This window comes from Camelus ferus, chromosome 8 (assembly GCF_009834535.1).
Source record: "Camelus ferus isolate YT-003-E chromosome 8, BCGSAC_Cfer_1.0, whole genome shotgun sequence".
Lineage (NCBI taxonomy): Eukaryota > Metazoa > Chordata > Mammalia > Artiodactyla > Camelidae > Camelus > Camelus ferus.
The window spans coordinates 66377032-66389359 of record NC_045703.1 but is presented as its reverse complement, the minus strand read 5'-3'; the positions used below and the strand labels follow the sequence as shown (position 1 = coordinate 66389359).

The following is a 12328-nucleotide window of genomic DNA, read 5'->3' as shown; positions in this document are numbered from 1 at the left end:
CTGGAACAGCAGGTGGCTCAAAGGCACTTCCAGACCCTCCCATCTTAAGATCCGGCTAACTTACTCAGGGATCTACTCAACACCCAAGAAATAAGGGCAGAATGAGAAGGTCCAGTAAGTACATTTTCACTTCCACTCCTTTTTTCAGCGTTAACCACTGGCAGACAGCTAGGTTCTCAGCTCACTCACGTGGGGACGATCACATAGGAATCCCGTGTACACCAGCCAGGCACTGCTGAATTACTCAAGAACAGGTTTTTGTGGTCTTCAGAGGGCTTCCGGGTTGTGGAAAATATTCTGAGAGATTTCTCTGCATTATGGACAGGGATAGTCTATTCTTGGTTTCCTAAGTCAGTTTTATATTTTACTTTTATTCCTTTTCTTCAAGCTGAGAAACCTTGAAATGGAAAGTCCACCTGCAGCGCTTACTAAGCCCCTGAAGATGCATCTCTAGCAACAGATCTTCTTAACAACTGCTTTGCAACAATTATTTATGTTAAAGGATCTGTGTCTGGGACAATGCTAATAGGTAGATTCAGAGCTTTTTGTTTTGTTTTGTTCTGTTTTGTTTTTAAAAGCATTTTTAGCAGGTTACAGAGAGCACATTCAAGATGGGGCCACCTGTCCTTCTGGAGAGGTGTGTGCATGTTAAATGGTGGGGCAACCTCACAAGACTGGGGGACAACTCAGCTCCTCAGCCGACACAGGGATGTGCCATCAGAGCAAAGCTGCCTTGAAAAGGACCTTGTGTCACTTCCCTCCTTCAGTGTCCCTGAGTAAACATGGCAAGTTAGTGCTACTCCCTGGAGCGGGCACAGAGGAGGTGCACATTCTGGGTTCTCGCCCAGGTCTGTACTCCCCCAGGTCCCTTCTCCCCGATGTCTCAAGATTTTCCTGCACAGGACATTTATCTGGTACTTAGAAATGAAACTTATATTTACCACTAAGAACTGTACTAATAAGTCAGCCAACTTATTCGAGTCTCTAATGCTCTCTTCTCGGCTTTTTTCAGAAGTTCCTTTTGACTCAAGAACCTAAAGACACTGGTAGCAAAATATGCCCACAGTAAAAGGCCTCAAATCAAAATAACCAGAAATCTATTAGAGATTTTGGTTATTTCTGTCATTTTTATTAAGTCAGGGCTCATATAAAAAAATGAAAAGTACCAGTGGCAAAAAAGAAAAAAACAAACGGGCAATAATTCTCATTTTTACAAAGTCATCGTGGCTAGAGTCAAAGTTTAGAGGTAAAATACATGCTAATCTTTTGGTGTCCTAAGAGCTCATTTTCTACCTGAAGCCACTGGAGGTCAAAATTGACCTTTGAGTCAGCGCTCCGCCTGGGATGGCGGGCAGAGAGCGGGACGTGGTGCTTACCTGCACCGAGGTTGGTTGGCAGGAAAGCAGCCAAGCCCACAATCTTAAATTTGGTTCCCCAGATATTAGACGTGACCTGAGCAAGATAGCTGTGCTGTGGGGAAAAAAAGAGAAGAAAAATCACAACCTGTTTCCATATTTTCTATCAATCACTGAAGAAGTAAGAATGTTAACACTTTTTGCTTACAAAGTAACTGGTGGGCACTGACAGGAGTCTTCGTTCTCTGTCATTCTACCATTTTCGAGATCAGGCACTAACTACGGCATGGCAGCCACCGTTTCTCAATGGTGGCTCACTGGGTTGTGTTTCTCAGGTTGGGAGTGAGGGGTGCATGTGTTCCAGCGTGTCCATGTGTGGTAGGTTAGAAAGGTCACAAAAGTGATTTGGGCACACTTCTCTTCACCTCTCCTTTTGCCATGTCACTGACCTGCAAGATTTGTGAAGCTCTGACTCCAATTTTATCCTTTTTATTTCTCCTGGAAACGTCAGTTGCATTGATACCAGTATGTCTTAAAACTACCCAATTAGCTGTTTTTTCATTCAATTAAATTTTTAAAAATTTAAGAAGTTATCACTATGCCAAGCCACACATAATGCATGGTGTGTGTGTGTGTGTATGTGTTTGGTTTGTGTGCACACAAGGGTGATAATAAAGATGAATAAAATCTAGCTCAAGAAATGGTAGGAATGTAAATTGGTGTAGCCACTATGGAGAACAGGATGGAATTCAAAAAACTAAAAACATAATTACATAGGATTCAACATTTCCATTTCTGGGTATTTTTCTGAAAAAAATAACCCCATTAATTTGAAAAGATATGTGCACCCTAATGTCCACAGCAATATTATTTACAGTAGCCAAGACATGGAGGCTACCTAATTACCCATCAACAGATAAATGGATAAAGAAGCTGTGGTGGTGGTAGTGGTGTGTGTGTGTGTGTGTCTGTGTGTGTAAATGTATACATACACAAAATAGAGTATTACTCAGCCATAAAAAAAAATGAAGTTTTGGCATTTGCAACAACATGGATAGACCTAGAAGATATTATGCTAAGTGAAGTAAGACACAAAAAGATAAATAGTGTATGATTTCACTTATATGTGGACTGTAAGACCAAAAAACAAAACAAACAACAAGACAGAAACAGACTCACAGAGAACAAACAAGTGTTTTCCAGAGGGGAGGCAGATGGGGGTGTAAGTGAAGCAGATGAGGAAGATTATGAAGTTTGTACTTCCAGTTACAAACTTCCAGTTACAAAATAAATAAGTCTTAGGGGTAAAATGTACAGAATGGGGAATTTAGTCAATAATATTGTAGTAACTTTGTATGGTGACAGACCATAACTAGACCATGGTGATCATTTTGAAACGTACAGAAATATTGAATCACTGTGTTGTACACCTGAAACTAACGCAGTGTTCTAGGCAATTATACTTTAAAAACTACACAGACGCACACACAAACTCAGGACAGTTTAATGGAGGAGATAAGGCTTGTAATTATCTGCATACAAGGCAGTCACAGGAATGTTATAAGGTAGTTACAAACAAGATGCTTTGGGATTACCGTGGTAGAGCCAGGGAAGGAAGCCTTCATGACAAAGGTGAAGTTACACCTGGAAGCATGAAGGCAGAAACAAAGGGGAGGAGACAAGAGGGTGGATTCATACACCTGGTGACCCACGCAGGACAAAGGCACAAACGCTTGGGAAGAGGCCAGCAAGGCTGTGGGAGTGGGGGGTGGGGGTAGGGGAGGTGGGGGGAGGAGGGGAGGGGATGTTGAACAGGACCAGGAGGGAGAGAGGCAGGCCAGACCATGAGGCTGCGACCAGGGCTTGGCTCCTGTGGACCCTGGGAGTCACTGAAGGGTCAGGAGTGGCTTGAGGGGGCGGAGGTAGCCTTGTGGACATGTCTGTACTAGAGCCGCTGGTGAGAAGGTTCTCGGGCAGCAGCGGGGATGCCCGAGGTGGGAGGGAGGTCCTGTGAGATGAGGAGGGCGCAGGGCTTGAAGGCAAGGGCAGTGGCGGCAACCAGGGCTCTAGCTAGGGCAGTCCCAGGCGAGGAGGCAGGGCCCAAGGGTTCAGCCCCCCGACAGCAGACCCGCGGCAGCAGAGTCATACGCTACCTGAGTGATGTCTTCAAAGGGAAACTCCCTCCGCGCCAGGCTGGGCGAGCCGATGGACGGCTTGCGCATCGGCAGGCGAGGGGACCGGGATATCTCCTGAGCTGCCCGTGACAGCTTGGGGGACTTCCGAGCCTCAATGTTGATCCTGTGGAGACGAGGCCCGGGGCTCAGACACCCACGGAGGGGAAGGGGCCCGCGCCCCTGGGCCCTGCTCACTTCTGGCAGCCCCCGTGGATGTCACACTCTCAGGAGCCAGGCCCTTCCTGTAACCGAGTCCCTCCCACGGGCTTTTGCTTTATGAATATGAGGAAGGAAAGATAGAATTGTATATCGAATAGTATGTATTTTAAAACATTCTGAGATCACATCAAGCCATTCATTTGTAAGGAACTCCTGAGAACGAACTTCCACTTTCTGCTGACTAACAGCATGTTCAGAAACGTCCTCATGCCTTCTGCCAGGGCTCTGCAAACTTAGTACCAGGGAAAGTGGAGGTGGGGAGAGCTCTTCCTCACCTTAAGGCCGCGATGACTTAACAACTCCTAACACAATGTTTGCATTTCAGCAGACTTGTTTAGCATTTCCCCACCTGCAATATTTGATCAGTGGATCTAAAGTTTTTCTGCTGCCTTTTGATCCTATGTTATATCTCTGGTCCTCAGTTCCTTTGTTTATAACATGGGGACACATGTGTTTAATGCCAATCTACCCAAGAGAGAGCATTATAAAAATGAGTGTGGTAAGGCTGATGGTGTTTGATGAAAGAAAAGCATGAAGCCTCCCCTATATTGCCTGAGAGCTTGATAAGCCATCGAGGGCTGACAGGGACCCAGCTGGAGGCTCTGGGCAAGGACGATTAGCGAGGCTGCTGTGGAGGGGGGGAACCTCAATGCGAGAAAGGCGGGAGGAAGGAGGACCAGCTCTGAGACCCCAACACCCAAGAGCTTTCAGAGGATGTCTACAGGTGGAGGATCTGGTTGCTTATGTATTAATAGTCCTCTCTGTTCAAGGAGTGAGAAAAACTGAAACACTGCAGAAGTGTAGGAAAGTTTGTTATTTTATTTGTCATTTTAACAAGTTTAGAATGAAGATAAAAAAAATTAATCAATCAGATTCCTGAAGCAAATGGATATCCATATGGGAAAAAACGAACACTTACCCCTAACTCATATATACACAAAAATTAATCTGAGGTATAAAATTAACCTGACATCTAAGTGTGAAAGCTAAAACTTAGGCATCTAGAACAGAAGAAATTATCTTCATGACCTTAGGGAAGATAAAGATTTCCTAAACAGGGTACAAAAGCACTAAGCATAAAAGAAGAAATTCAGATATTGGATTATATGACAGTCCATATATCTGCCAAAGGACTCACAGTTAGAATACAGGAAGAATCTCACAGCTCATTAAGAGAAAAACAACTCAATAAAAAATGGGCAGAAGACTTGAACAGATACTTCACAAAAGAAGAGATCCAAATTTGGCCAACATATATAGAAAGCTGCTTAGCATCACCACTTACTGCAGAGAACAGAGTTTAACTACAATGAGATACCACTACACACCCACCAGAATGGATAAAATTATTTTTTAAATGACATACAACTGTAGGTGAGAATGGAAGCAGTAAGAACTCTCAAACACTGCTGGTAGGAATCTAAAATGGTACAGGCACCTTGGAATACTGTCTGGCACTTTCCAATGAAGTTAAACACATGTTCAGCCCGTGGTCCTGCAACTCCCCTTGTAAGAACATACCTGGGATAAACAAGTGCATTTGTCCACAGGAAGTCTTGTGTAAGAATGTCTACAGCAGTTTTTTATTCATAATTGCCCCAAACTGGAAACTACCAAATACCCATCAATTGGTAAATGGAATAAACAAACCATAGTATAATCATTACAAAGGAATTCCACAGAACAAAAAAGAAAAACAAACCATTGACACATGCAACAACAACATAAATGAATCAAAATCATTATGTTGAACAAAAATGCCAAATAAAAAAAGAGCACGTACTGTTTGATGCCATTTACATGAAGTCCAAGGACAAGTAAAACTAATCTATGGGGATAGATGTTGGAACAGTGATCACTCTAGGGAGTGGGTATGGAAAGGGAAGGGCCCAGGGAACTTCCCAGGGTGACGGAAATCTCATCTTCAGCTGGGTGGTGAAAACACTGCTTTATCAACTGCTCAGTGAATTATGTTTAAGATCTGGGCAGGTGAGTTACCTTAGTTTTGCACAGCGTCAGAGAATTTTTGAGCTAGAGGGATCTTAGTGAAGATCTGGTTCACCCTTTAACTTCCATAAATAAGGAAACTGGCATCCAGGTCAGGGAGCCAGGACGGGAAATGTGGGGTTTCTCACCTACAACACCACAGGCCCTTCCATCTACTCAGCTTTTTGCCACTCCTTAGGACAAACCTTAAGGAACTAACTTGTTTTTTAAAGTTCACTATTTTTTCCCTGTTACAGCATTATAGGCATTTAATTTGGCATTCTCTTCAACACATTACATACACTGTAACACCATTTTCTTACTTTCCTCAACCTGGAAGAAAAAAACAAGCTTCCTGGCTATGGCCACCCCATGTCACCCACCATCAGTGCCAACCCCTAGAAATTCTGCAGGTTTAGCAGACTTCCTACTGGATGTCTTTTTCTACCCTGGAGGAAAGGATGAAGGAGGCTCTGATCATTGCAGGCAGCTCTTCCAGATGAAAGGCAGGGATGCTCTGGCTGTGCTCAGATGTCGGTTTCAATGGGATTTTGCTGCAGACGCAACACAGACACACCTCGAGACACAAAAAAGGAAGCGCACTCCACACCCCTAAAGACAGAGATTACCTTGGGAGTTTGGGTGATTTGCTAGCTCGGGAGATTTTGGGAGATTTCTTGGCAGCCCAGTCATCACTCAGCTCGATGTCACTGGAGTCTGAGCAGTTGCAGCTGTCAATCATGGTAGAAATCAAGCTGTTTCCATAGATTTCATCTGGTAAGACACCAACCAGCAAAATTTAGGGGAGTGACATCAATCAGACCCTAAAAATGGTCATTACTAGAAACCAGAGGCCCGACTGACTCTACAGGCCATTATTTTCAGTCTAGAGAATGAAACAAAAGAGCAGAACATTGTTTTCCTTTTACATTTTTATGCTATTACATTTTCTAAGCAAAAGTAGGCAATTATTTGTACTGCTATCAAAATGGGCATGGATTTGAATGCCTCTGGAATGTACAAAACCATCTGGCCCTGTTTACTGCGCTGAAAGCTGGAGCCAAAATGGCTGTGGTGTTGCGCCTCATGACACACCAGGCACCCGTCCGGATGCCACAGGGGCTGGCAGCTGCCCCGAACCCGGGCCAAGCAAGGGGCCTGCTGACTCAGTGACTCCTCCCAGGATCTGCTGCTGACCAGGGACCTGGAAAGACCCCTGCTGATTCCAGGCCTGCTCTGCGTCAGATCTGTTTTAGGGACTCCCGGAAGTTTACATCTGGATGCCAGGTGGTCCACGTGGTTTCCTGGAATTGCCACAGTGTTGCCCGTGGAGCTTGGCTCTCCCACCTCAGGCGCCTCAGCTTCGAGCAATGGCTGGAAGGAAGACCCAAGTAGTAGGACGTGCAGTGGTAGCTGGGGGCTCCACTAAGGGCGCCTGTATGGGATCCAGGGGGCCATCAGGCAGAAGATGCAAGGCCCCAAGGCAGCAGGTGATGTGCATAGAGCAGGCCGTCACAAAACTGCAGTGGATGGAGTTCGTGTTTGACATCCCTCCCCAAATCCTTCTCCTCAGCTGCCTTCCTCACCCCTCGAATTCCCTCATCACTCAAAACCCAGCTCTGCCCTCACTGAAGTACATTACTCGTCAGAAACGCTGCGTTCTCCTGACTAAAGTCTCATCCCTCCAGGCTCCAGGAGCCTTGCCAGGTAATCAAAAAGCTGAACGAAATAATTTAGAGAATATGAATGATTTTATCATTCAAAAGGGCTATTTACATTAGAAAGGATGAGTTTGTTAATCCAAACTCGGCTCTAAGTTTCTGAGCCCTATTTGCAAATACAGTCCATATCATCCCAGCCCTGCTTCCCCGCTCAGATTCATGTCAATCTCCCCTGCAAAATACACTCAGTCCATCCCAACAGCCCCAGAAGTTTTATAAACTCATTCCAACATCAACAGTCACTGAAGTCCAAGGTCTCATGTAAATATCATCTAAATCAGACACCAGTGAAACTTGAAGTAAAGTCACACTGAGGCAAAATTCCTTTCCAGCTGTGAACCAGTGAAACCAGACAAGTTATGTGTTTCCAAAATAACTGTGGGACAGGCACAGGATATTCCCATTCCAAGAGGGAGAAGAAATGGGAAAGAAGGAAGAGTGATGGGTCCTAAGCAAGTCCAAAACCTAAGAAGGGGGATTCCATTAGATCTTAAGGCTCAAGAATAACCCCTTTGGTTGTGTTTCCAAAATAGCTGTGGGACAGGCACAGGATATTTCCATTCCAAGAGGGAGAAGAAATGGGAAAGAAGGAAGAGTGATGGATCCTAAGCAAGTCCAAAACCTAGGAAGGGGGATTCCATTAGATCTTAAGGCTCAAGAATAACCCCTTTGGTTCAGTACTCCGCCCACTGGGGTAGTGGTGTCACCTCCATGGTTCTGCTGGGCTGGGGGCTTGTCTTCAAGGCTCTGGGCTGAGGCTGTCTTGCCTGTTGAAACCGAGGCAGTGACCCTGATGACTTCTGAATCGCCGTTGGGGTTTTTTCCCTCTTGAAGAACAGTGTATGTTCCTACAAATAGATCTATCATCCCACCCTGTCAAATCCAAGAGGCCCAACAGCTTTCCTTCATCTCATCCTGTATGGATAGGCTGAGAATTTTTCAAATCTTCAAGTTCTCATTATTTTGTGCTTAACAATTGCCTCTTCAATTCATCTTCTCCCTTCTGACTTAACTCTAAGCAGTGTGGAGGAACCAAGCCACTCCTTCAAAACCCTTTAGAAATCTGCTCAGGGAAATATGTTTCACTGGCTTGCAAGTTTTATCTTCCGCAAAACCTAGAACACAGTTCAGCCAAGTTCTCTGCCTCTTTATAAAAAGGATCCAGTTTCTGATAATATGTTCCTCACTTCTGCCTTGAGACCTCACCAGAAATTGCCCTAATTTCCATGCTTCTAACATGTACCTCAGACCTCTTCCAGTCCCCACCCAGGGCCCAGGGCCAAAGTTGCTTCCACATTTTTTAACCATTTTTTTAAACTGAAATATAGTTAATTTACAATGTTGTGTTAGTTTCAGTTGTAAGTGATTCATATACACACACACACATACATACTTTTTCAGACTCTTTTCCATTAGTTTATTACAAGATATTGAATATAGTTTCCTGTGCTATACAGTAAATCCTTGTTGTTTACTATTTTATATCTAGTAGTGTGCATATGTTAATCCCAAGCTTCTAATTTATCCCTCTCCTAACCCTTTCCCCTTTGGTACCCATGAGTTTGTTTTCTATGTCTGTGAGTCTGTTTCTGTTTTGTGAATAAGTTCATTTGTATCATTTTTTTAAGATTCCACATATAAGTGATATCATGTGATATTTGTCTTCCTCTGTCTGACTTAGTTCAGTTAATATGATAATCTCTAGGTCCATTCATGTTGCTGCAAATGGCACTATTTTATTTTTTTATGGCTGAGTAGTATTCCATTGTCTGTTTGTACCACATCTTCTTTATCCAGTCATCTGTCAATGGACATTTAGGTTGCTTCCATGTCTTGGCTATTGTAAATGGTGCTGCTATGAACACTGGGGTGCATATGTCTTTTCAAATTAGAGTTCCTTCCGAATATGTGCCCAGGAGTGGGGTTACTAGATCATATGGTAACTCTATTTTTATTTTTTTAAGAAAAAAAAAAAAAAGAACATAAATACAAAACAGAAACAGACTCATAGACATAGAATACAAACTTGTGGTTGCCAAGGGGGTGGGGGGTGGGAAGGGACAGACTAGGATTTCATAATTTGTAGATCCTGACAGGCATATGCAGAATAGATAAACAAGATTATACTGTACAGCACAGGGAAATATCTATAAGATCCTGTGGTAGCTCACAGCAAAAAAAATGTGACAGTTAATATACGTATGTTCATGTATAACTGGAATTTGACACAACATTGTAAAATGACTATAACTCGATAAAAAAGTTAATAAAACAAAACAAAACAAAACAAAAACAAAAACAAACAAATAAAAAAGAAACTTCCATACTGTTCTCCTTTCTCCACACCCTCTCCAGCATTTATTATTTATAGACTTTTTTAGCAATGGCCATTCTGACTGGTGTGGATACCTCACTGTAGTTCTGACTTGCATTTCTCTAGTAATTAGCAATATTGAGCATCTTTTCACGTGCCTGCTGGCCATCTGTATGTCCTCTTGGAGAAACATCTATTTAGGTCTTCTGCCCATTTTTTGATTGAGTTGTTTGTTTTTTTGATATTGAGCTGCATGAGCCATTTGTATACTTTGGAAATTAATCCCTTGTCAGTCGCATCATTTGCAAATAATTTCTCCCAGTCCGTAGGTTGCCTTTTTGTTTTGTTTCCTTCACAGTGCAAAAGCTTTTAAGTTTAATTAGGTCCCATTTATTTTTGTTTTTATTTCCATCACCCTAGGAGACAGATCCAAAAAAATATTGCTGTGATTTTTATGTCAGATTCTGCCTATGTTTTCCTCTTGAAGTTTTATAGTATCTAGTCTTACATTTAGGTCTTTAATCTATTTTAAGTATTTTAGTATACAATGTTAGAGAGTGTTCTAATACTATTCTTTTACACGTAGCTGTCCAGTTTTCCCAGCACCACTGATTGAAAAGACTGTCTTTTTTCCATTTTATATTTTTGCCTCCTTTGTCGTAGATTTAGTAACTATAAGTGCATGGGTTTATTTCTGGGCTTTCTATCCTGTTCCATTGATCCATGTGTCTGTTTTTGTGCCAGTTTCATACTGTTTTGATTATTGTAGCTTTGCAGTATAATCTGAAGTCCAGTTCTGTTTTTCTTTCTCAAGATTGTTTTGGCTATTCATGGTCTTTTATGTTTCCATACAGATTTATAATTTTTTTTTTTGTTCTAGCTCTGTGAGAAACGTCATTGGTAATCTGATAGGGATTGCACTGAATCTGTAGATTGCCTTGGGTAGTACGGTCATCTGAACAATATTGATTCTTTCAATCCAAGAACACAGTATATCTTTCCACATGTTTGTGTTGACTTCAATTTCTTTAACCAGTGTCTTACAGTTTTTGGAGGAAAAATCTTTTCCCTCCTTGGGTAGGTTTATTCCTAGGTATTTTGTTCTTTTTGATGTGATGGTAAATAGGATTGCTTCCTTTATTTCTTTTTCTGAATTGTGTTGCTAGGGTCTAGAAATGCAAAAGATTTCTGCGTATTAATTTTGTATCCTGCAACTTTACTGAATTCATTGAAGAGCTCTAATAGTTTTCTGGTAGTGTCTTTAGGATTTTCCTATGTATAGTATCATGTCAGTGCAAACAGTGACAGTTACCACTTCTTTTCTAATTTAGATTCCTTTTATTCCTTTTTCTTCTCTGATAGCTGTGGCTAGAACTTTCAAAACTATATTGAATAAAAGTGGCAAGAGAGGCACTCTTCTCTTGTTCCTGATTTTAGAGGAAAAGCTTTCAGATTTTCACTACTGAGTATAATGTTCGCTGTGGGTTTGTCATACATGGCCTTTATCATGTTGAGGTATGTTCTCTCTACGCCCACTTTCTGAAGAGTTTTTTTTTTTTATCACAAATGGATGCTGAGTTTTATCAAAAGCTTTTTCTGCATCTATTGAGATGATCATATGGTTTTTATTCTTCAATTTATTAATGTGATGTATCATAATGACTGATTTGTGCATATTGAAAAATCCTTGCATCCCTGGGATAAATCCCACTTGATCATAGTGTATGATCTTTTAATGTTTTGTGCTTCCACATTTTAAGGTATCTGTTTCAGCAGCACCCCACTTCTCAGTATTAAAATCTGTATTATTCATGTTCTCCAGAGAAAAAGAACCAACAGGAGATTCACACACACACACACACACACACACACACACACACACACACACACACAGGTGGAGAGAGAGAGAGGATAAGGAATTGGCTCATGCGGTAACAGAGGCCAAGCAGTCCCAAGATCAGCATGGATGGATCCTCGGCTTGCAGACACACACCTTCCTGCCATGTGCTCTATGGCCTTTCCTTGGTGCATGCGTGTCGGGGGAGAGAGCGAGCTCTCCCTCCTCATCTTCTTCTAAGGCTATCAAGCCTATTGGATTAGGACCCCACCCTTATGACAACATTAATTACCCCCTAAAAACCGTATCTCCAAATACAGTGACACTAGGGGTTAGGGCTTTAAACTGTGAATTCGGGGAGACACAATTGAGGCCATAGCAAGCTCTAAGGATTCCTTTTGCAAACCGGTTGATTTTTGCTAAAAAAATTTACTGGGACTCATGCTTTCTATTATAAAAACACACACTGGTAATTTTAAGGAACATATTTGTTGAGTTGAGAATATCTACAACAGTGGATCACAAACTTCAAAACTTAACAATCACCTGGGCAGCCATTAAGTTGCAGACTTCTAGGCCTCGCCCCAGACCTGCTGAATCAATCCAAGGCGCAGGCCCCGGAGGCCGTATCTAACCAAGCATCCCAGCTGGCTTGCAGGGAGGCGGCCCACGGGCCACACCTGAGAAACCACGACATGCAGGCCTGAAACAGTGAGTCAGCT

The 12328-nt window shown here is 42.5% G+C and overlaps 1 protein-coding gene across 1 annotated transcript in view; it reads right to left on the bottom strand.

Moving 5' to 3' along the window:
- The window catches only part of TULP4 (TUB like protein 4), a 209456-nt gene that overhangs the window by 13132 nt on the left and 183996 nt on the right, over nucleotides 1–12328 (bottom strand). The window contains exons 10-12 of the mRNA XM_032485260.1: nucleotides 6364–6508; nucleotides 3509–3653; nucleotides 1377–1470 (exon numbers count right to left, since the gene is read on the bottom strand). Of these exons, the coding sequence (XP_032341151.1) occupies nucleotides 1377–1470; nucleotides 3509–3653; nucleotides 6364–6508 (384 nt within the window). The remainder of the gene's footprint in view (nucleotides 1–1376; nucleotides 1471–3508; nucleotides 3654–6363; nucleotides 6509–12328) is intronic.